General features: G+C 35.2%; 1 protein-coding gene across 1 annotated transcript in view; it reads right to left on the bottom strand.

Annotated features, from left to right (window-relative positions):
* Window positions 1-23,291, bottom strand: part of CCDC178 (coiled-coil domain containing 178) — a 369,756-nt gene that overhangs the window by 215,156 nt on the left and 131,309 nt on the right. Inside the window, exons 16-17 of the mRNA XM_007455238.1 lie at window positions 22,720-22,865; window positions 19,707-19,866 (exon numbers count right to left, since the gene is read on the bottom strand). Coding sequence (XP_007455300.1) covers window positions 19,707-19,866; window positions 22,720-22,865 — 306 coding nt within the window. The remainder of the gene's footprint in view (window positions 1-19,706; window positions 19,867-22,719; window positions 22,866-23,291) is intronic.

Below are 23,291 nucleotides of genomic sequence, written 5' to 3' on the forward strand. Positions count from 1 at the left end.
TGAGCCCCTTTAACTATAAAAAATTGGCACGGTATGATCGCTAAAAATTATTTTTAAATTTTTATGTTGCCAAAGTGCCCTGGTGGCTGTGAAAAACAGAAATACTGCCGTAAATACAGAAAACATTAACTGGTCACTGAGGGGATCCAATTTACAACCCATAGAGACAACTCACACAGCTCACTGACACTGGCAATGTTGGGTTTGTGATAGGGCATTCTGCTCTGCTCCCCCAACACAGGAGCGAAACTCATCTTAAATATGCAATTAAATATCCTACAAGTTTCTCTAGTCAGTGGTTATTACTCACTCCTACTTTATTTCACTCTGATCTATAGAAGTTCCGTGATGTGTTCAGGTAGCCTTTAGGAAGCAACAGAACTTGTTATGAATTTTTAATGAAAAATTACTTTTAGGGGATTAACATGTGATACTTAACTTTTTATTAAAGTGATCCCGTTTACGTTAAAAGACTTCTGTTCTCTATTTTTATTCTAACCTAGAACCACTCTGCCTATTAATATTTCTATAGCTTGAATTATAACTTGCAGAAGTAAGTTACTCTCAGCTTAAGTTTGATTCGTAGGTTTGGATTTCAAACAAGAAGAAAAGGTAATATGTTTAGATTTGTTTTCAGCGTATATGTTTTTTTCCATCTGTCACAAATGTCAATGACTTGTGCACAAGCATGGAATACATCAAGAGTTATTTATTCTCTTTTGTTCATAGTAGATAATATTAGTAGATATCAATTTGAAGAGTACCAATGATATATTTACTTTGGAACATCACTGTCATCTAACTATGAAATATAGCAAAATGTCATTTTACAAAGGAAAAGGAAAAGTGTTACTCAAAACACAAACAAAAGTAACTACTTAGAAGGAACCAAAAGCTATGACTATTTCAAATATGAAGAATTATCAATGAAATCAACAATTCTATGCAAGCAGTGAAGACAGAACAAAAGACTGGACAAGAAGTCAGCTGAATATATATGCATTACCTTCATCAATACTGTTGCAAACTAATCAGAAAGTGAAGAACCTGGTAAGTTTTAAAAAGAAAGTTGCTGTAGCCGAAGGAGTTCAATTGTGTCCCTCTCTAAACAATAGTCTCTAGTTTTTTTGGCGGGGAGCATTTCACAGACTCAGGATCATACAGGATTCTGTCTTATGATCAGTGGCCTCCAGTTAGGTTTCCAGTAGAGATGAATTAGATATAAGCAGAGTTTATTATGTAATATTGAATTATTTTCTAGTTTACTAAACAGATGATGGAAAATACATACAGTTACTAACATCAAGTATTACAAACTAAAAAAATATTCTTTCAAGGAGCAGAGTGGTCACCATTCAGGTTTACTTAACCTGCTCAGTTACGTAATGAAATCAGGTCACTGTGGTGTTACTGCCTCTTGTAACTAGCTGCACTCAAGTGAGATAGAATAGAAAGGTTGATTTGCATCTATACCAGACCACAAAGACCCAAGCAGAGAGCTGGACACAGTCTTTACTTCCTGAAGTAAGACAACAGCAACCTTGTAAAGATACCCACCAAATCTCCTGGGCTAAATATGCAGGATGTGTGACTCCCTAGCCCCCTCCTTGCTAGAAAGGTGCACTGCAGCTTGAAGAAATCATCTGAGAGGGAGCTGAGAAAAAGTGATGTGCTCATCCTCCATCACAATTACTGCAGGGAAGGGGAGAGTGGGAAATACAAAAGGAAATTTGCAAGGATGAATGAGCAGAGAAAACCCCAATCTCTTCCAGAGTAAGGAGTGTGACAGGAAAAGCCTTGCTTAAAAGAACAAATTAGTAAAGAACCTTCCATGACAAATGAAGGAATGGAGAAAAGAGATAAGGGTGAAAGGGATAAGAGTACATTGTGAGTACAATTCAAGCAATCTTTGAATCTTTGCAAACATTAAAAAAAAGCATCCCGAAATATTATACTGCAAAATATGTTATCTCTTCTACTATCTGGTTTATATTAGCTATAGTATTAAACCACAGTCTGTGGGGAAATAAATCACCTCCTTTAGAAATTAAAAAAAAAAAAAAAAAAAAAAAAAAATTTTTAAAAAAAAAAAAAATTCACGTATAAAAGTATGAATTTAATTATTGAAATATGGTGAGGTGGCCAATAGCTAACACGTAAAATGTAGGTGGTTAAAAAGCCAAATATTTGAAAGTTGAAGTTTACTTGTATCCTACACGTAAAATTTCAATTCACTGAAATGTCTTCAAAGGGGAATTTAAAGAAAAAGGTAATTTAAACATTTTCATTTCCAAAAAAAAAAAAAAAAAAAAAAAAAAAAACTTTTGAAAATAATAAAGCCAAAAGTGGAAAGTTGTCACAAAGGGAGATCACAGTAAACAAATATAGGAAAGACTCATTATAAATTTTTCCAACAAAGAGAAATTAAGATACATTTAGTACAAGGATAAGCTCTAAATTGGTAACCACTTAATTTAAGGAAATCTTAAATACCCTCAAGAAGAAGACAGAGAAGTGAGAAGGCTTTATATTGTGAATTTTAAGGAAGAAATTATAGAAATTATCATCTTAAAATATCTATGGATGAGCAGTTCCCAACTTTATTTTCCTGCCCTGATGGTTCACCAGAATAACTACCCCTGGACAGAGAAAGTAAGTAGAGTCTAAAATAATAAAGCCATTACCACTAGCCAAAAACAAAAATAATAACAATAACAACAACAATATCCAGGTTTATAGCGTTCATCTTTGACCTTCCACAATGATTCCATCTTTCATCTATGCAGTCAGGCCTCTAATAAGAATTTATTGATTGCCTAATATAGGCCAAGCACTATACTAAGTTAAATACATCTGTTGTAGTTGATAAGGTCTGTTTCCAACTGCTTAGTACTCTCACGTTCATATGTACACAATAAAACTTGGTTTGTCATTCAAAATTTTTAAAATTACATATCACCATATCTTTCTAATAGGAAATTTTCTTCATTTTCAATCCAAAGAGTTGCTTTAGACAAAGTGAAAGAGTAGACATACATCTTTGGTGGACTATTTAATCCTAAATGGCAAACTTACTTTCACTCACTTAATTTCTCTTAATTTCAACCTAGTTGTCATATATGGTGACAGCCGATCCTAGACCACCTCTTCTGTTGGTAGTCCAGATGTAGATAAACACACTGACCACAGCATGTGTGTTAGCAATCTGAGAAGGTATTTTCTCACCTGTGTAGTGACTGAAACGTTGAAGATTTTATTTTTTAATGGCAATGTTCTAATTTTGCTTAAAAAAATAAAACAGAAACATTAACAGTGGAGATTAAAGTCTACTGGTCCATATGTTGCTTCATCCGTAGAAAACCTCTCCCTGAGTTTCCTTGCTTAGCTTCACTTTGGGGTTTTGACATTATTTTTTTCTCTTTACAAACTCTCAAGAGGAAAAGTTAATCTACTTCATCTACGAAGGAGAAAAATTGCTCAGAGATGAATATCTGAAACTTCTGCTGGACTATGTTATTTTCAACTTTGTTAAATTGGAAACTGTTCCCTAGAACCCCTTTCCCTGCATAACTTCATGTTAGAAGTGACCAAAAGAAGAATGGGTGGCAGATTGGGAAGGTGGAGGTGAAGCCCTGGCTGTAACTTTTAGAAGGCTACTGCAGCCAGACACAGTGATGGGAACACACAGAGATGGGCAGACACAGCTTGTTATTACTCCCCACTGCTCCACATCCATTTATCTTCACTAGCAGCCTCCCTTGTCAACAGAAGAAAGTTACTCTCCTCTTGTATGAAGAACCCAATGACCTCTCTTAATAGCCACGCCTTTCACAGGAACGCTGACCTCCTAAGTCCCACCCCCAACACACCTCATTGCTTCTTAGACTTACAACCAGACGCAAGTTCTGAGATGACTCAGGGGTCAGAAACAAAGTGTGACCTTGTGACCCGTGAGTATGCACCACATACATCAAAAGAATTGCAAGGTTTTTACCAATTTGTACAAACAAATGTCTGGGGAATACGTATATATAATATACATTCATATATATGTGTATTATATATATGAATTATATATATGTGAATGTATTCTAAAGGTGTTTGATCAGAATGGAAGAAAATAAGGTTGGATTGGGCCAAATCTATTCATATGATTGCACTAAGGAAAGGTTTTGAATTCAAAGTGTTAGCTTGATCAGGTGGAGAAAACTATATGCTTGGTGGGCCATGTGGGGCGTTTGGGAGGAGCTTAAGTCATGAGGGTGAGATCCTCAGGAATGGGATTAGTGCCTTCTAAAAAGAGGCTCCAGGGAGACCCCCGCGTCCCCTCCTACCAGGTGAAGTTAAAAATGAGAAATCTGGGACTCGGAAGAGAGGTCTCACCTTGATCTTGGACTTCCAGCCTCCAGAACTGTGAGAAATAAATTTCTGTTCTTTATAAAGCTACTCAGTCTGTGGCATTTTGTTATAGCAGCAAAGACAAGAGCTTTCCTGAATTCCATGAGCTTTCTAGCAAATCACTGAACCTGTTGGTGGTTGTGGGGATCCCCTGAATTTGTAGCCAGCTGGTTTGAAGTAAGAGTGGTCCTGAGGACCCTCAAACTTGTGGCTGATGTATGAAGAGCGGGTAGTCTGTGGGGACTGTGCCCTCTGACTGTGCAGTCTTTTTCCTAACTCCTGGTATTAAAGGTAAATGCCACCATGTGCCAAGATGTCAAAAGCCAAGCATACAAACGTTAGAAGTGCCAACTATGGTACTACGTGTACTCACCTCATCACTCCTCATAATAGCCCCTCCGCAATATATACAACCTGCCTGTCTCCCATCACACAGATGGTGGGTATGGTCTTGCAACAAGAATGAGCTGAAATTGGGAGAGACTCTTGTTCTGTATGTCTGAGTAAAGAGTTCCTGGTGACCATAAGCCTCATTTACTAATGGACGTTTTAGAAAGCCTTGATACATTGTTAGTATTCTGTCTACTTTTAACTTCAGAAGGACACTTAATTATCAAGTTACTGTAAACCCAATTGTGCTTTCATTTCCCTTGAATGATCCTAGTACCCAAAGAACAATGGCCACTGTAAGGCCACCAGGACTGGTGACAAGCAGTAATGATATCCTAACTGCTTTACTATTTACTGAGGGCTTTCAATATACTTGGGGAGCGGTACCAGGAAGGGCACCCATTTTAATCCCAGATGTGCAACTTAAAAGCTGGGGGACTATGGGAAAGTTTGGTTTAATGTCTCTAAGTTTAAGTTCCCCAACTGCAAGGAGGAAATTTGAAAAATAAAACCATTTCTGGGTAGTATAGTCATTTTCACAATATTGACTCTTCCAATCCAGGAAGAATCATCTTTGATTTCTTTTATCAGTGTTCTATAGTTTTCTGAGTACAGGTCTTTAGCCTCCTTAGGTATGTTTATTCCTAGGTATTTTATTGTTTTTGCTGCGATGTTAAATGAGATTGCTTCTTTAATTTCTCTTTCTGATCTTTTATTGTAAGTGTATAGGAATGCAAGAGATTTCTGTGAATTTTGTATCCTGAAACCTTACCAAATTCATTGGTTAGTTCTAGTAGTTTTCTGGTGGCATTTTTAAGATTTTCTATGTATAGTATCATGTCATCTGCAAACAGTGACTATACAACCCAAAGCAATCTACTCTTAGTAAATGAAAACAGTTTCCTGGCTGTGCTGAAGCACTTTATAATAAGATCTATGCTTATGACCATTATAATACTGTAGATATCTCATTTATGCAACATTAAATTCATTTACTTTTTCTGAAAGAAGGATGAGGTGAACTTCCTGAAGGTAACAACTCAACTAAAATCCATAAAATTTAAAAGAAGATGGACAGGACAATTGGAGGTTCTTTTAATTATATGTATAACCAAAATAAAAGTAATAATGTGCTATGCTATTCAGCACTGCTTAGCTATTTTATAAGTGATATCTTTTTAAAATTTTTGATTACAGATTCTGATATATAAGTATGTATTTATAATAACATAAAATACAAGGTAATTTTGTTGATGCCTTTATTAATGGTATAGGTGAAGCAAAAAGATATAAAGTCTTGGTGTTCTCAGTAATTCACTTTCTGTTTTTGAAACATTTTTTGATAAGTAGAGGAAAGTTGCCAATATTTAAAAGTTGTATATTAAGACTCTCTTCCTTTGATTATGCCTCTGATTAACAAAACCTATTAAAATGCTGCCGTGATTCTCTCTCCTTTATGAGGCTGGTATGCTTCTCAGAGTTAAGATCTGTGCTTTACTTGAATAATCCTCAGACTCTAGAATAGTGTATTTTACGTAGTAGGAACTCAATATTTACCAACTACTGAACTAAACCATTATTCCAGTCTAAACGTTTCCAATGTGAACTTTGGAAGTACTATTCATTGTCACAGAAGTTCCTATCACATTTCATTCTCATTACACAATTCTGGAAACAAGTGTTCACATTAACTAAATCTGGGTCTGAATGAAAGAATGTTACTTTCTCAAGGCCCCACATACTAGAGGGTCTAGTTGCAGTTAGAATAATTCTAGCTCTCCATTATTACTTCCACACCATTATTCCTCCATGCTTATGTGAAAATACGCCTTGTTTTCAATTTTATATTGAGTAAAGAATATAATCCTCTACCTTCTCTAACCCTATTTCACTGTCATTTAATGATTTGCTGGTCATTTTCCCACACTAAGAGAAGACTCTGGCCCATGGGACCCAACCTTCTCTTCTGTCTATCCTTTGTTCTCCCATCATTCTGCTTTACATTGATACCTATCTGGATGACCTATCCAACATTTTAATCTTAGAGTTTATGGACTTACTCAAATCTAGTTAACTTCAATTCCATGTCCCATTAACAATGCATACCCATGGACACCCTTCTGACTTTGCATCATGTAGAATGGTACCATGGCTGGAGTTTTAAACTCTGATACTTTCTTTTCTGACTACAGTCTCTGAGCCTTTTGCTTCCTCTATTCTTGCTACCTTTTCCATATCTGAAATCACCCAACCCAAGATTCAAGATTCATTTTCTTCTCAATCTTCCCTGTATTATTAAAGATTTCCTGAAGTTTCTGATGATATATATGCTTATAGTTTTCACAATATCACCAATGAAACTCTTGTTCCTTTGGTTCCAGATTCTTACATGCACTTGGGCACTGGACTCCAAGTAGCTCCTCCAAATGTATCTCAAACTTGATTGAATCCAGTTTCAAACCTATTCTTCAGTCCATACTCTACATTTTTTTTTAAAGATGTTGGTACCACTAACCATTCTGTTGTTAGTCAAAAACTTGATATATATTTGGATAATTTTTCTATCTGGCCAAATAACCATCAAGTTCTGTCTATATTAACTTAAAAAAAAATCTGAAATTCACCTTTTTGTCTTGCTAGAACCATATCACTTCACCAATGAATTCTTAGTTTGGATACCACTGTATCCAAATCCTTCATTCCTCTCCAACTGATTACATGTGATCAGTGATTGCCAACTATTGATATATGTCATGGAATACAAAGAAGAAGCAATATTCACCTCACCACACTGGGGTAAAGGGACAAGGCTCTTTGATGACAGTCTTCAGAGCCCAGTCTCAGCCACCTCAGGCCCTTCCCAACTCTAACTGCTGATGGGAATCAATGTCTCAGTCCACCCGTGGCCCATTAGCCCCATAATGATGTGCCATTAGAGTGGAATTAGAGTGGAAATCTCTGCTAATTTTAGTGGGATTTTCCTCAGGTGCTATGGTAGCTTTGTTACCCTTTGATCAATTATTTACCAAACATAATACACTACCTCAAATTCCCTAATGTCTGCTCATTTTTGACACCGATATGCCTTTCCTCCTATTGTTTTCACTACTTCAAGTATTCTTTCCTTGGCTAACTTGCTCTCACCCTCCAAGACTTAGTTCTGCTATTATCATAGCAAGCTTTCTCAGATTTCCTTCAAGGTCTTCTTCGTGGGTTCCAGAGAATTCTGTGCTTAATTCAAGAAAAGCAGTTGTTGCACCTTATTTTAACTTACTTGTACCTGTTTCTTCATCACTGCTCAGTGAAGCTAAATGAGAGCAGGTGTTACTCTATACTTACCATGTTCAGAATCTCACCCAGATTCTGACTCTCAAGACATGACTTCAAAATGAATAAATAAATGGACGGATGAATGAATGAATGAATAGCAATATTCTCTGTTCCTGCCAAAGTAAATTGAAATACAAATCTCACTCTTTCACTGATTCTTTTAGGAGTCACATCACTTCATTTGGACTTCAATTCAGCAAATACTGAATTCTTATACTGACCTAGACATCGTGATGGACTCTGGAAGTACTCACATGAGTGAGGCATCATTCTCTTCCTCAAATGCATCACAAATTGGAATGGGAACAAAATATTTAAGCAAAAATGCATTATATGACATATAATACAATCTCTCCCTCAATCTTGTCTCTTTCCCCTTTGCTGGAAAACTTACCTGGGATCTGAAATTTGCCAACAAATAAATAGAAATAAATAAGTTCCTTTATTACCAAAGCTCTTGAAAGAGTATTCTAAAGCTGACTTCTCTAATTTCTTTCAGTGTTCTGGTTAGTTTCACCTTTATATTTAATCTTCTGGCCTTATCAATCTACTGATACCACTCTTTCTACCACTGATGCTCTCCTAATGGCCAAATTAAGAATGTGTGACTCAACAGTCTGGCAGTGTTTGGCACTGTTGATCCCTGTGGAGATGAAATTCAGACCGCTTGACTGAGGCTAGTGTCTTTGGGCTGGAAGACAGGCTCTGTGAGCATGGGATACAAACTTCTGAGGAGTGGGCTCTAGTTGGCCTGCAGAGCTGCAGACAGCAATGAGAAAGAAGGAAACAACCTGCTCACCCAGGTTCTATCTTCAGATACTCTCTAACACTTCTCTTCAAAGTTTTCATAAGCTCCCATGTCTTTACCATCAACATGGGAGCTGACTCACCAATCTTCTCCATTTCAACTCCTTCCCCAGTTTCCTCTACTTGTCCAAAACAGATCATCTTCTCAGTAAGCCAATCATCAAAAGTTCTTTTTACCATAAATGTTACCAAATTTTTTTCAAGTCCACCAATATCGTACCCCCTCCTATAAATTCTGGTTCTTTTATTTGCATATCACAACCATTTTGACATCAGTCTTCCGGTTCTATCAGTGTCTTATCACTTCCCTCTGATGACAAACGCACTTTTTTGGTAACTAATATCTGCAACTTGTGCTTTCATTTCATTTCATGTCATGTCATCCTACAAAATGCTGTCGAATTGGTCTTGCTACAGCCTATCTCTGAGCACACTGCACTCCACGAAAATTCTTCACGTCTCTCACTGCTTTACAAATTAAGTGTAAACTTTTCAACTGGGTCTTTGTGATATATCCCAGACCTACATTCTTAGCTTTATCTCTCATTGTTTACCTGCATTAGTCATATAAGAACGCATTTAGATGGAAATTTGAAACAGTAATATAATTAAAAGTAGAATGTCTCCACATTATATTATTAAAAGCAATAAAATCAAACCACAACCATCAATATACCAAAAAAGTAATAATGACAAAAGTAGAAAGGTAGTGTCAACATGGAAAGCAATAAGCAAGATGATAGAAGCAAGAATCAATAAAACTATCATATAAATTAATTAAATTACTAAATCTGAATAGATTGAAAAAGCAAAATCATCCTAAATATTGCTCTATAAAGGTTACAAATGCACATCTAAAAACTAAGCCACAATCGTTGATAATAAAACGCAAAATTAGATTAGTCTAACAAGAAGAGCAGGGGACTTCCCTGGTGGCGCAGTGGTTGAGAATCTACCTGATAATGCAGGGGACACGGGTTCGAGCCCTGGTCTGGGAAGATCCCACATGCCGCAGAGCAACTAGGCCCGTGAGCCACAACTACTGAGCCTGCGCGTCCGGAGCCTGTGCTCCGCAACAAGAGAGGCCGTGATAGTGAGAGGCCCGCGCACTGCAATGAAGAGTGGCCCCCGCTTGCCACAACTAGAGAAAGCCCTCAAACAGAAACGAAGACCCAACACAGCAAAAATAAATAAATTAATAAACTCCTACCCCCAACATCTAAAAAAAAAAAAGAAGAAGAGCAGGGATTGATAATATTAACTTTAGAACAATACACAGGAGAGAATTTGATTATATAAAAAAATATTATGACCAAACTGATCATTTAACAGCTATTCTATACATTAGATCCTCAGAACTTATTGATCTTATAACTGAAGGCTTGTATCATTTGACCTGCTATCTATACAAATATATAAAGTAAAACCCACAAATTAATTCATGTAGAAAATTTCAACATACTACCAATAGACTGCAACATTCAAGTAGACTGAAATATAGGAACTTTTATGTCATGAAAAGTATAACTAGGTTGAACTGAACATTTCATTAATTTATTTGCTCACACATTATCTATGGAGCAAAAGCTGCATTGATCATATTTGATAACCCCATACAAATTAAACAAAAACTATTTAACAGAAATTTATTTTTCTCTTGCTTTACTGAAGTATAATTGATAAAATTATATACACTTAAGATGTACAGTGTTATGATCTGATATATGTATATTGTGAAACTATTACTACAATCAGGTTAACTAACACATCAATCACCTCATAGCTATATTTTTGTGTGTGTGTATGATAAGAATTCTTAAGATCTACTGTCTCAATACAATAGAGTGTTAATTATAGTCACCATTCTACACATTAGATCCTCAGAACTTACTGATCTTATAACTGAAGGCTTGTATCCTTTGACCAGCATCTCCCCCATTTCACCCACCCCCTTCCCTCTGCTAACCATCATTCTACTGTACTCTGTTCCTATGAGTTCAACTTTTCTATTTTTTAATATCCCACAAATAGTAAGATCATACAGTATTTATCTTTCTCTGTCTGGCTTATTTCACTTAGCAGAGTGTCCTCTAAGCTTATCCACCTTGTTGCAAATGGCAGGATTTCCCTCTTTCTCATTTACTTCTCACATTTTCTTTATCCATTCATCCATTAACAGACACTTAGGCTGTTTCCTCAACTTGGCTACTGTTGAGGAAATAATGCTACCATGAACATGGGGGTGCATATATAGCTCTTCAAAATACTAATTTTGTTTCCTTCTAATATATACAAAGAAGTGGGATTTCTGTATACTTCTACTTTTAACTTTCTGAGGAATCTCCATGCTGTTTCCAATAATGGCTATGCCAATTTAGACTCCCACCAACAGTGTACAAAGGTTCCCCTTTTTCTACAACCTGGCCAAAACTTATTTCTTGCATTTTTGGTAAAAGCCATTCTGACAGATGTGAGGTGATATCCCAGTGTGGTTTTGATTTGCACTGCACTGATTAGTAATGTTGAATACTTTTACCTTTTCATTTATCTACTGGCCATTTGTATGTCTTCTTTGGAAAAATGTCTTTTCAGGTCCTCCACCATTTTGAGGGGGTGTGAAGTAGAAAAGGACAGCTTTATTACTGTGCCAGGCAAAGGGGAACACAGTGGGCTCCTACCTCGAAAAACTGTGTGTCTCACCCCCAGAGGATCTGATGAGGGTTTTCTAACAATCGCTCAAGGGTGGGGTCTCTGACAAGATTAGGGTGTGTGTGTGGGGCCTGCACTCCTTTAGTCTCCTCTCAGGTGGTTGATCTCCTCATCTTGATGAGCTTTTCTGGTCCCTTTAATCTTGCCTCAGCCTCCACCCATTGTTAACTGGATTATTTCTGTTATTTTGCTACTGAGTTGTATGAGTTACTTGTATGTTGGCTATTAACCCCTTATCAGATATATGGTTTGCAAATATTTTCTCCCATTTGGTAGGCTGCCTTTTCAATGTATTGATTATTTCTTTTGCTGTGCAGAAGCTTTTTAGTTTGATGCAGTCCTACTTTTTAACTTTTGCATTTGTTTCATATGCTTATGGTATTATATGCAAAAAAACTGTTCCCAAGACCAGTGTCAAGGAGATTTTTTTTCCTATGTTTATTTTCCAGGAGTTTTATAGCTTCAAGTCTCATATTTAGGACTTTAATTCATTTCAAGTTAATTTTTTTGAGTGGTGTAAAATAGGGGTCCAGTTTCATTCTTTTCTATGTGGCTATCAGAGACTATTTTATTTCTTCCTTTCCTGTTGGATGATTTTTCTTTTCCCTTCCTAATTGCTCTGGCTAGGACTTTCAGTACTGTGTTGAACACAAGTGATGTGAACATCCTTGCCTTCTTCTTGACCTTAGAGGAAAAGCTGAAAGCTTTTGATGATGAGAATGATGTTAGCTGTGGGCTTGTCAGCCTTTACTACGTTGAGGTACATTCCTTCTACACCTAACTGGTTTTTTAAAATTATGAATGGATGTTGAATTTTGTCAAATGCTTTTTCTACATCTGTTGAGATTATTATATAATATTTACCCTTCATTCTGTTAATGTGTTGTATTGCCTTTAGTCATTTATTGATTTGTGTATGTTGAACTAGCCTTGCATCCCAGGGATAAATATGACTTGGTTATGTGTTTGGTCCTTTTAATGTGCTGTTAAATTGGGTTTGCTAGCATTTTGTTGAGGATTTTTGCACATGTGTTTACTAAGGATATTGGCCTGTAGGCTTTTTTCTTGTAGTGTCCTTGTCTGGCTTTGGTATCAGGGTAATGCTGGCTTCATGAAATGAGTTTGGAAGTGTTCCCTCTTCTTCAATATTTTTTGGAAAAGTTTGAGAAGCACTGGTATTAATTCTTAAATGTTTGGTTGGAATCACCAGTAAAGGTCCTGGGGTTTTCTTTGTTGGGGAGGTTTTGATTATTAATTCAATCTCCTTACTAGTAATCCATCTCTTCAGATTTCCTATTTCTTCACAATTCAGTCTTGGTAGGTTATATATTTCTAGAAATGTATTCATTCTTCAAGGTTATCCAATTTGTTGACACATAATATTTCATAGTAATCTCTTATAATTCTTTGTATTTCTGTGGTATCAGTTGTAATGGTTCCTTTTATTTTTTATTTATTTTTTCTTAGTCTAGCTAAACTCTTGTTTATCTTTTCAAAAAAACAGTTTTTAGTGTCATTGATGTTTTCTATTGTTTTCCAGCCTCTATTTCACTTACTTCTGCTATTAGGTCTGTTATTTTCTTCCTTCTCCTAATTTTGGGTTGTTTGTTCTTCTTTTTCTGGTTCCTTGAAGTATGAAGTTAGGCTGGTTGAAAGATCTTTCTTTTACCTTGTAGATATTTATTACTATAAACTTCCCTCTTAAAACTGCTTTTGCTGCATCCCATAAATTTGGTATATTATGTTTCCATTTTTGTTTCAAGATATTTTTTATTTCCCATTTGATTTATTCTTTGACTTTGGTTTGGAGTATAAGTTCTACATATTTGTGAATTTTCTAGTTTCCTCCTGTTGTTAATTTCCAGCTTCATACAACTGTGTTTGGAAAAGACACCTGGTATAATTTCAGCCTTTTAAAATTTGTTATGACTTGTTTTATGACCTAATTTATGATCTACTCCAGAGCATGTGCTGTGTTGGCTTAAGAAGAGTGTGTCATCTGTTGCTGTTTGATGTGATGTTCTATACATGTCTGTTTTGGCCTAAAGTGTAGTTCAAGTCTAATGTTTCATTATTGATTTTCTGTCTAAATAATTTATCCATTGTTGAAAGTGAGGTATTAAAGTCCCCTACTATCATTGTGTTGTTGTCTATTTCTCCCTTTATGTCTGTTAGTATATTTGCTCAATATATTTAGGTGCTTTGATATTAGATGCATATATATATTTATAATTGTTATATCCTTTTCATGAATTGCCCCCTTTATTATTATGTAATGACCTGTTTATAGGTAAGTAAAACTCTTGTTACGTTTTTACTTAAAGTCTACTTGGTCTTATAAAAGTAGAGCTACCCCTGCTCTCTCTTTGGTTTACATTTGCATGGAATATATTTTTTAAAATTCTCTTCCCATTCAGTCTGTGTGTGTTCAAATGTGAAATGAATCTCTTGTAGACAGCATATAATTGGGTCTTGTTCTTTATCCTTTCTTTTAATAAACTTTCTGCCCCTTTCTCCCTTTCCTGCCAGACTCCAATAATGCATAGATTGTTTCTCTTGATGGTACCTCATATTTCACATAAGCTTTCCTTATTCTCTGTCATTCTTTTTCTTTGTTCTTCTCTGACTGAATAATTTCAAATAACCTGTCTTCTACTTCACAGATTCTTTCTTTTGCTTAATCAAGTCTGCTACTGATGCTCTCTGTTGCTTTTTTTTTTCATTTCACTCACTGTATTCTTCAGTTTCAGATTATCTATCTTTTTTTTTTTTACAATTGCTATTTCTCTGTTAAACTTCTTGTTTCATTTGTGTATTATTTGCCTGATTTCATTGGACTGTCCTTCTGTGCTTTCCTGTAGCTCACTGAGCCTCCTCAAAACAACTGTATTAAATTCTGTATCAGGCAAATTGTAAATCTCCATTTCTTTGGGGTAGGTTACTGGAAAATTATTGTGTTCCTTTACTAGTGTCATGTTTCCTTAATTTTTTTATGTTCCTTGAAGGCTTTTGTTGTTCTATTTACATTTGAAAAAATAGTCACCTTTTCTAGTCTTTACTGACTTGCTTCGGGAGAGAGATAACTTCATTTATTAGCCCAGCGAAGGATGCCGTGACTTTCTCAGACCTTTCCTATGGATATATCTGCTCCACACTTCTTATTTCCTCTTAGGGTGGGATTCTTTTATCTTCTTTGAGTGCATCTGAAAGGCATGGATTGGGGTCTCCTGTTTGCATGCTCAGCCCAGAGCCCACTTCATGTGTATGCAGTGAGTACTGGAATTCTTAAGATTGTACGCCTTCTTTTAAGTCTGCAAAGCCAGCTGAGTGCTGACAGCTTCCTATTTGCTTTTCCTAGGGCAATGCTAAATACTCAAGTTTGTGTGCTTTCTCTCAATCCCACAGAGTTGGGCTGGCTTTCTGTGCATGCTCAATAGCCATCTGCAAAGGTTCACATTTACTGCCCATGGGGGAAGTGTCTGTGAGTAAGGTGCTCAGAGCATTAGGGGTGCCCATGGACCAGTAGGAAGTGTCCACTGGTAAAACATCCCCAGGTCTAATGGGCAGGATCCATGATGGAATCTATATAGTTGGATACACGTCCCTGCGATGTGTTACAAGCAGTGCCTATTGAGTACCTGTCTCTCCCTGCCCCTCAGTCATGCTGCTCACATCAGTATTCTGGATGGGGTGAGAAAGAAGCGGGCCTCTTGGCTGCATCCTACAGCCAAGAAGTTAAGCACATTGGGGAAGCTAAGCACTCACTAATATGCCCTCACTTTCCCCCAGTGAGAGCAATCTCAGAAGTTGCAGGCCAAAGGGGTCTCCTTCGGCACTGAGCTATGCCACCTTGGGGGAGAGGTGACGTAGGCAAAATGAAACTCTTCCTTTACCCTGTCCAATTCACCCTATCTCAAAATTTTTTGCTCGATGTTGTGCAAGAAATGCTCCCCTGGACTCTGGACTTCTACAAAGGTACTCTTGCCCATTAGTGACTGTCAAAATTGGTTTCTTTGGAGAAAGACAGTAGAAAATTCCTATTATGCTATCTTGCTGGCATCACTCCTTAACATAAATTTAAACAATACCCACTACCCTCTGCTCCCAACCTGTGGAAATAAAAAAATCTTATAAATAATTATTTTATTTATTTATTGCCCTTTTTTCCCCCTCAAAAAGTCTCAAGGAAGTTAAATTCCCTAATTTTTGACTAAGTCACTGTGCAAGTAAAAATATTAAATGAGAATGCTACATATTAAAATTGTACTCAGAGAATACATGAATATTATGAGTGAAAAACAAAAAAGTATTCAACTCAAGTTTCTAAAAAATAGAAACAGAAATAGAAAATAGAATTATGAAAATCAATCAAATGGAATGATAAAGAAAAAAGCTGAAATTAATGAATTAAAAACAAAAATAATTTATCTTTATAAATAAATGAAAAATTGGAGTTTGTGGAAAAAACAACCAGAAGGCAAAAAATTAAGACTAATCAAGGAAAAGGAAAAATAAGAGGCTAAGACGTGAGAAAATTATAACTACAGAAGCAGAAAAGATGAAACTATTCCTATTTCATAAAACTTAATGATAAATTTGAAAATCTCATTAAAATGACCTTTTCTAGACAAGATAAATTTAAAACACTGACACAAAAACTAGAAAGTATTAATTATGTAAAAACCAAAGAAGATATAGAATTTTGAAATGTTTTTCTTCACAAAAAAACCAAGCTCAGATAATATCTTTTGGGAGGCAATTCACCATGATGTTTATACACTTCTGTGACAGCTTTTATCCAGAACTATCTTTTCAAAATTTACTGCATAGACAATGTAATGCCTTCCTCTGGGGCAAAGGCTCGGCAAGTTTGCTAGAAGCTCACTTATAAAATTGGGGGTTTCCTACATTCCAGGTTCATTAGCTGTGATAAAAACCCCCTGTGTATGGAGCATCTGCCTGGACCATGTTCACGTTACTCCCATGAAACTTGGAGCCAAGGGGAACCTACAAACATGAAGCTCACGCAGCCATGTGTACTGAGTAATAGTCCTCTGTCTATTATGTATATTATGTATATTTTTCTTAAAGTATTTTATTAGCTGTTCATATTTCTAATTCTATGGTGTGTTTTCTCGCATCCTCAATTAATTCCATTGCGGCTTTTATAAAGTTTTTTAATAAGCAATTTCTTTAGATGATCCATAATTGTGATCAATTCTTTTGTCCAGCAGGGACAACCCAGATTAATAACACCACATTTATAATGATGCCTAATAATCCCTGTTTCTTTCTGGGGATGCTTTACATTATATACATATTTACAATTTTTTATCTCATCCAATTTCTAAACAGGGATGAGAATAAGTTTTCCATGAGGAATTTCATTGTCTTTCCACTCTTTCACATCAAGAATTGATCATAATCATAGATAGTGTCACTAATGATGAGCTATATCAATCTCTAAACTTTGCATGTTCGATCTCTACTCTGCTGATCATATAAGGTGAATGCACAACAAAGACCTATCCAAGACAATTTCATATAAATTAAAAGGTTATTTGAAAAGCATTATTGAGATATTTAGCAGAATCCTTAATTGTAGGAAAGCAACAGACAATTTAACCATTTTCACCTAGATGGAAGAGAATAAATGGCAAATTTCTTATGTATTATCAAGGAAAGAGGATGTGAGAGAGAGAGAGAGAGAGAGAGAGAGAGAAGGAGATTCAGCTTCTGTGTACAGCATGAATATTTGCTAAAGTATCAGTCTGATGCGGTATGGAAAGAATCTCTGAAATGCTACTGCTTTTAGCCACTATCATGCATGTGGACAGAAAAATTACACCCAAAAAAGCATACATTCATCCATTTAATCATTCATTCAGTTATTCAATGATTTTTTATTGAGACCCTCCCTTGTGCCAGGCATAGTTCTGAGCTTTTAGGATAGAGGGGAATGTGGCAGAAAATTTCCTGTCTTCGTAAAGAATACATTATTATAGCAGGATTAGTCAGACAGCAAAGAAGTAAAAACGAATGAACAAAGCAAGTTCAAATAGAGATTGGTGCTAAGAAAAAACCCGAGACTGTGTGATGTGTTCGAATGGCTGGATGTAGGTACACTTTGGGATGGGAAAGCAGAGACAGGTTCGGGATGAAAAGAAATACAGCTCTCAATTACTGAGAGGCTAGTTATACAGGATTTTTTCCCTTCATCTCTCTCCTGACGACCATATTTTGTCATTTCACTAATTATTATGGTTCCATTAAAATGTTGAAATGCCACTCAGTAAATGATTCCTGAAATCCCAGTGTCCTCAGCACCAGTACAATTGGAAAATGTGGTAGAATTCAAACAAATAATTCCACTGCTGTGATAAAATATGAGGTGGGGAATGATGCTTAACTCAGTAAGTAACTTAAAGCTTCTTGTTTTCAGAGCTGCCTTTGACTTTAAGCTTCCCCAGTCCATCAAACCTCCAGGAACTCCTCCAAGAGGAGGCAACATTTGTTGCCACTAGATGGCACCAGTTAATTTCTTATTTTTAAGACAAAAAAACACAAAAACCCAACATACCTTTTTCTATGTAAAAGCCACATTTAACAGGGAAAAATGTTACTTGGCACTATTATTAATAAAAGTATTGTTCTTTTATTAATAATTTTCTTATAGGAGGGATCACAGCAATAGCATTATAGATGGTATGTTCATTCACTCACATACAAGTCTATTCGATGTATATTTGTTCCAAATAATCTTTTTGAAAATGTATTAGCAATGTCTTTGAAATGTTAAAAGGAAAAAAGGGAACTGAATTTATTGAATACATATCATAATTGAATATATAAATATCAGGATCAAAAATATCTGATAAAAGTATATTATCATAATATATAATTTTTAAAGTTTTGTAGGAAATAGTTTTAATAAAATACAGTAGGGTTGTTTATTTTTTATTATTTTTACTTCATTTTAATTTTTTTATTGAAGTATAGCTGATTTACAATGTTGTGTTAGTTTCAGGTGTATAGCAAAGTGATTCAGATATATGTATATATATCTATGTATATATACCTATTTTTTTTTTCAGATTCTTTTTCCTTATAGGTTATTACAAAATATTCAGTATAGTTTCCTGTGCTATACAGTAGGTCCTTGTTGGTTATCTATGTTATATATAGTAGTGTGTATATGTTAATCTCAAACTCCTAATTTATCTCCCCCCCTTTCCCCTTTGGTAACCATAAATTTGTTTTCTATACCATACTCTTTAGAATTTTTAAATTTCATATCAAAACAACATTCTGCAGTATTCTGAATTAATTTTATACTTCCTATAACTTACTTGCTAATTTGTTTCCATCATTCCTAGGGGTTGTTTATTTTTGAGAAGCAATTTCTGTAGCATCTCAAGTAATAGTAATATTTATAAATATATTTTTAAAAACTATGGCATTTATTATGTCAATTAAATGTAACAACAACTCTTATGAAATGTAAAATGGGATGTGAATCACTTAGCTAAATGTATATCATTTAGTCATATATCAAAAAATTTAATATGTATAGCTTTATAAAACTTAATAGAACTTCAGATCTAAAAAGACATATTTTACCATATGATCTCCTTGTTTCTGACTAGTTACTGTTCAATTAAAACATATGCAAGTATAAAATATCCTCATTTTTTAAAAAGAAGTGGCTGGTAAACATTCAAATTATGTTTATTCAGAAACAAAACTAACTATTTTCACATATCCTGTTAAAAACGTAAAAATGGCTCTGAATAACCTGCCATCAGTAGACTCTGAAATAAAAGTACAGTGACAAAATGAGAGTGCACATAAAATGCACTGAAAAGAATGCATACAGCATTCATATGTTATATGAATATAATTATAGGAAATAAAAAAATGAAACATTGCATGTTTATTATGCTAACATATTTATTTAAAAAATCTAAACATCTTTCCTACTTCAGTATGAAAAATGAGTGCATCAAACTAGCTGTTAATTTGACTATCACTATATTTCCTTCATTCTAAAACAGTCCAAAAATAATACTCACCTTAACATTTGATAGATTTCTTTGTCTCATGGTAAAGAGTGTTCTGTATCTCTGTTCTTCCTCATAGATTCTCTCTTCACAGGCTTTTTTCTCATTTATGAGATGATCAAACACAGCTTGTGCATGTTCCTTTTTCTCTCTCATGGCTATAAACTGGTCCCTATGACAAAAGAAAGAATTGCATTTGCCATTAATCAATTCACATTTAATTTTCTAATGTGCATTTATGATATGTTTTAAAATACCCAATGCTGAAAAATCTTAAGACTGAATGGCTATGCAAAAATTCCCTAGTTCTTTTCATAGGCCTGTCTCCATGAGCTACATCTAAATGATCCAGGTGGAAGACAATCTCTGGAGATTTAGCGGATTCTCTTGCCTGCCTACCCAGTGTGCCTCTGTTTTGTTGTCATTCCAGAAGAACTCCCCCTCCATGCAGCATATAACTCCAAGGGTACATTCTGATTAGATTAAGCCAACCAGCAAGAGGCTAATTATTCACCACTAAACATATATTAAGACAGTGCAATAAGATGAAAGGCAAGACCCAAATTCTACCTAGAGGCCTCCTGTTACATAAGATAATACGTTTCACTATTGTTTAAGCTGGTGTTTGAGTGTGTGTGTGTGTGTGTGTGTGTGTGTGTGTGTGCCCTAGCGTATGTATATGTGCCCTTGTGTATTTTGTCATTTGCAACTAAGTACATCCAGACACAGAAGTAAAATTATTTTTATGGTGAAATCAGTAGTTATATTAGGAACTATACTAGTAGAAAAAGCATCAAAAAGTGGTTAAAACAATACTGCAAAAATAAATACGCTTTAGAAATAACTGCCAGACTTGATCAGTAACCCAGAATCTAGATTAAGCAGAGCTGCAAAAGCTCAGCACAGTCTTATGTTACCCACATTCATTTTCATCTCTACTGGTATGGAAAATCGAATCATTTGCACAGTTAGTTATAAAGGCAGCAGGACTAAAATTTTGGGGGGGCTAAAATGTTAAAGTGCTCTGAATATAATATCTCATTTAATACAACAACCACCCTATGAAAGAATAATTATTTCAGCCATCTAACAGATGAAAAAGCTAAACTTCGGTATTATTAGCTTGTGTAAGCTAATTAGAAAATGACAGAACCAGAATTCAAATCCAGTTCCGACTACCTCTATCTGATTCAGCAGCTCAACACAAAGTACTCATTTTTTTCCTCTCTCTCTACTATGGCTGTTATCAGGAAATTTGAAAACATGACTCTAGTCACATTTTTTAGATGGGTGTCTCTCCTTTTAAATGGAATAGAGTCCTTCCCTTTCATCTGTCTTGCCTCTGTTTTTTCCACTTCATCACTCATACTAACAACATCCATAATTCTTATGAGATGTCCTATGTAAGCATTCACTAATATCAACATTGACACTAGGTGAAAGTATCAGTAGGTTATTCCTAGGACAGTTAATCTTCAGTAATCTTCTGTTCCAGTCCTCGTTTAGGGAGTCAATATGCACAGTCAAAAGAGCACACACTTCGGAACAGGACAAACCTAAGCTGGAGTAGCTCTACCACTAATTAGCAGTGCAATCTTAATCATTTAATTTCCCTGAGCCTCTGTTTCTCTGGCATTCATGTGGGAATGTTATGACAGGATTTAAGAATTCACTGTGAGAACTGGATGAGATAGGTGCTTAGATTGCCCACAAAACGCCTGGCACACTAGGAAGTCAATCAATCTTAGCTTTAAATCTTACTTGACACTGTCCATCATCACTGTTAATAGATTTGTAAATGATACACAGTGTCCGCTATTCTTTTTCTCCTCTTCCAGGACAAAGGCAGAGTTTGGGCAAGTTTAGGGATGGAATTGATTCACTGGGACACGGTGACTGTTCTTGCCTGAAAAGCAATATAATCTAGGCACAGGATGGAAGAAAATGTAAGAATTGAAATGGTAAGAATCCTGGAAAAAAAAAATTCATCAGCTCCTGAACAAAATATAAGTTTAGTGTAAATTATATAATTTCAGGCTTATCCCTTTGAGCCCCCAGATATTCTTACAGATATTAAACAATATGGTTACATATCTTTCAAAGTAATATCAGGTAATATCTTACCTGATATTCTGTATATGATTTAGTAATTTTCAGGTAAAGCTGTATGATCATTTTGAAAGTAAATTTTGTAGTAAACTTAAATAAAAAATAAAATCCTGTTGTAATAGCTAAACAAATCCTTGTTGAGTTCATTGACTTGACTCCATTAAGATACATGGTATTAGATTGTGCATAACTATTTTTCTGACACTTTATCCCTCAAGTGTTATGATTTTGCTAATACTGTATTAGCCTTCTATATTTAAATCAGACCATCATTCCTAAATGTGACCAATGCACATTCCTCCAGTAGTCCTCCAAATCCTGTTCTCAATGTATTATAAAATAGGAAATACTCAATAGGAAGAGTATTTAAGTTCTAAGTGGGGGTCTATGGATACAGTAAGAGTCTTAAAGCATGATTATTCTCAAAGTGAAAGGCCTTTCTCAGGTATGCCCCAGACTAATGAGGGGACTGTATAAGAGGCTTCTGAAGACAATTAATGTGAATAAATTACATGAGGTTTTATAGAATTTCTAAACTCTTACCTCAAAACTGTTATCAAAAAAGGTTGGGTGAAAAAATATATATTATTAACCATGTCATATAAGTGAAAATGCTGAAATTAGTGGGAGAGGTTATGAATTTCATAATGAATAAGAGTTCTTATGCTTGGAAAAGGAGAAACATTAGCAGTTATTACAATAAGAATAAACCCAGAGGAGCAATGAAAAATGACAGCAATTTATGATTATGTTTTTAAACCAAAATTATCAAATATCACATGTATATTTCACATCAAATCATGATAGAAAATATGGATCATTTGAAGAATAAATTTTAAACATGGAAATTTGATCACATCTCTTTTATAAATGATATATTAAGCATTTAATATTTTGATAAATTTTAAGTACTTACTTTAAACAGTCAAGTGTGTGGTCAAAAACATTCTTTTCCTTTTGTTTTTCTTCTAAGTCTTTATTCAATTGATTTATTTTTGCATGATAAATACTTGTTTTACTTTTAGTGGTCTCTATTTCTTTAAAAGTTATTGAGCGTTTATCCTGAAAAAAAAATTCAGGAATATTTTAAGTACTAGGATTTTCAAATCCTTGCAATTTAGAAACACAAATACTTTTGGCCATGTGAACAATTAAAAGCAAATAGTAATCTCTTATCAATATAAGTAACAACTTAGGTTTGTGTTCTCTTCTCTTACATCTGATGAGGTTTTCTAAAAGATGGGTTATAACTATCTATTCTCTCTCCCCGCCCTTCCTCTCCCTCCCTCTCTACCCTGCACTAACTTGTCTCCCCTCCCACACACATACATGCACAACTGAAAGGCATGTCTCTTAAGATGCCAGCATGTGGTCATGGGTTATCAAACATGTACACTAAAGGCAGGCAAGGATATACATTGTTCTGATGTTTAAGAAAAAGGAGTTAATGTTTAATACCAGCACAATTCCCCAAGGCTGTCCAGTCCA

The sequence above is a fragment of the Lipotes vexillifer genome, unplaced genomic scaffold, assembly GCF_000442215.2.
Source record: "Lipotes vexillifer unplaced genomic scaffold, Lipotes_vexillifer_v1.1 scaffold90, whole genome shotgun sequence".
NCBI classification, from domain to species: Eukaryota; Metazoa; Chordata; class Mammalia; order Artiodactyla; family Lipotidae; genus Lipotes; species Lipotes vexillifer.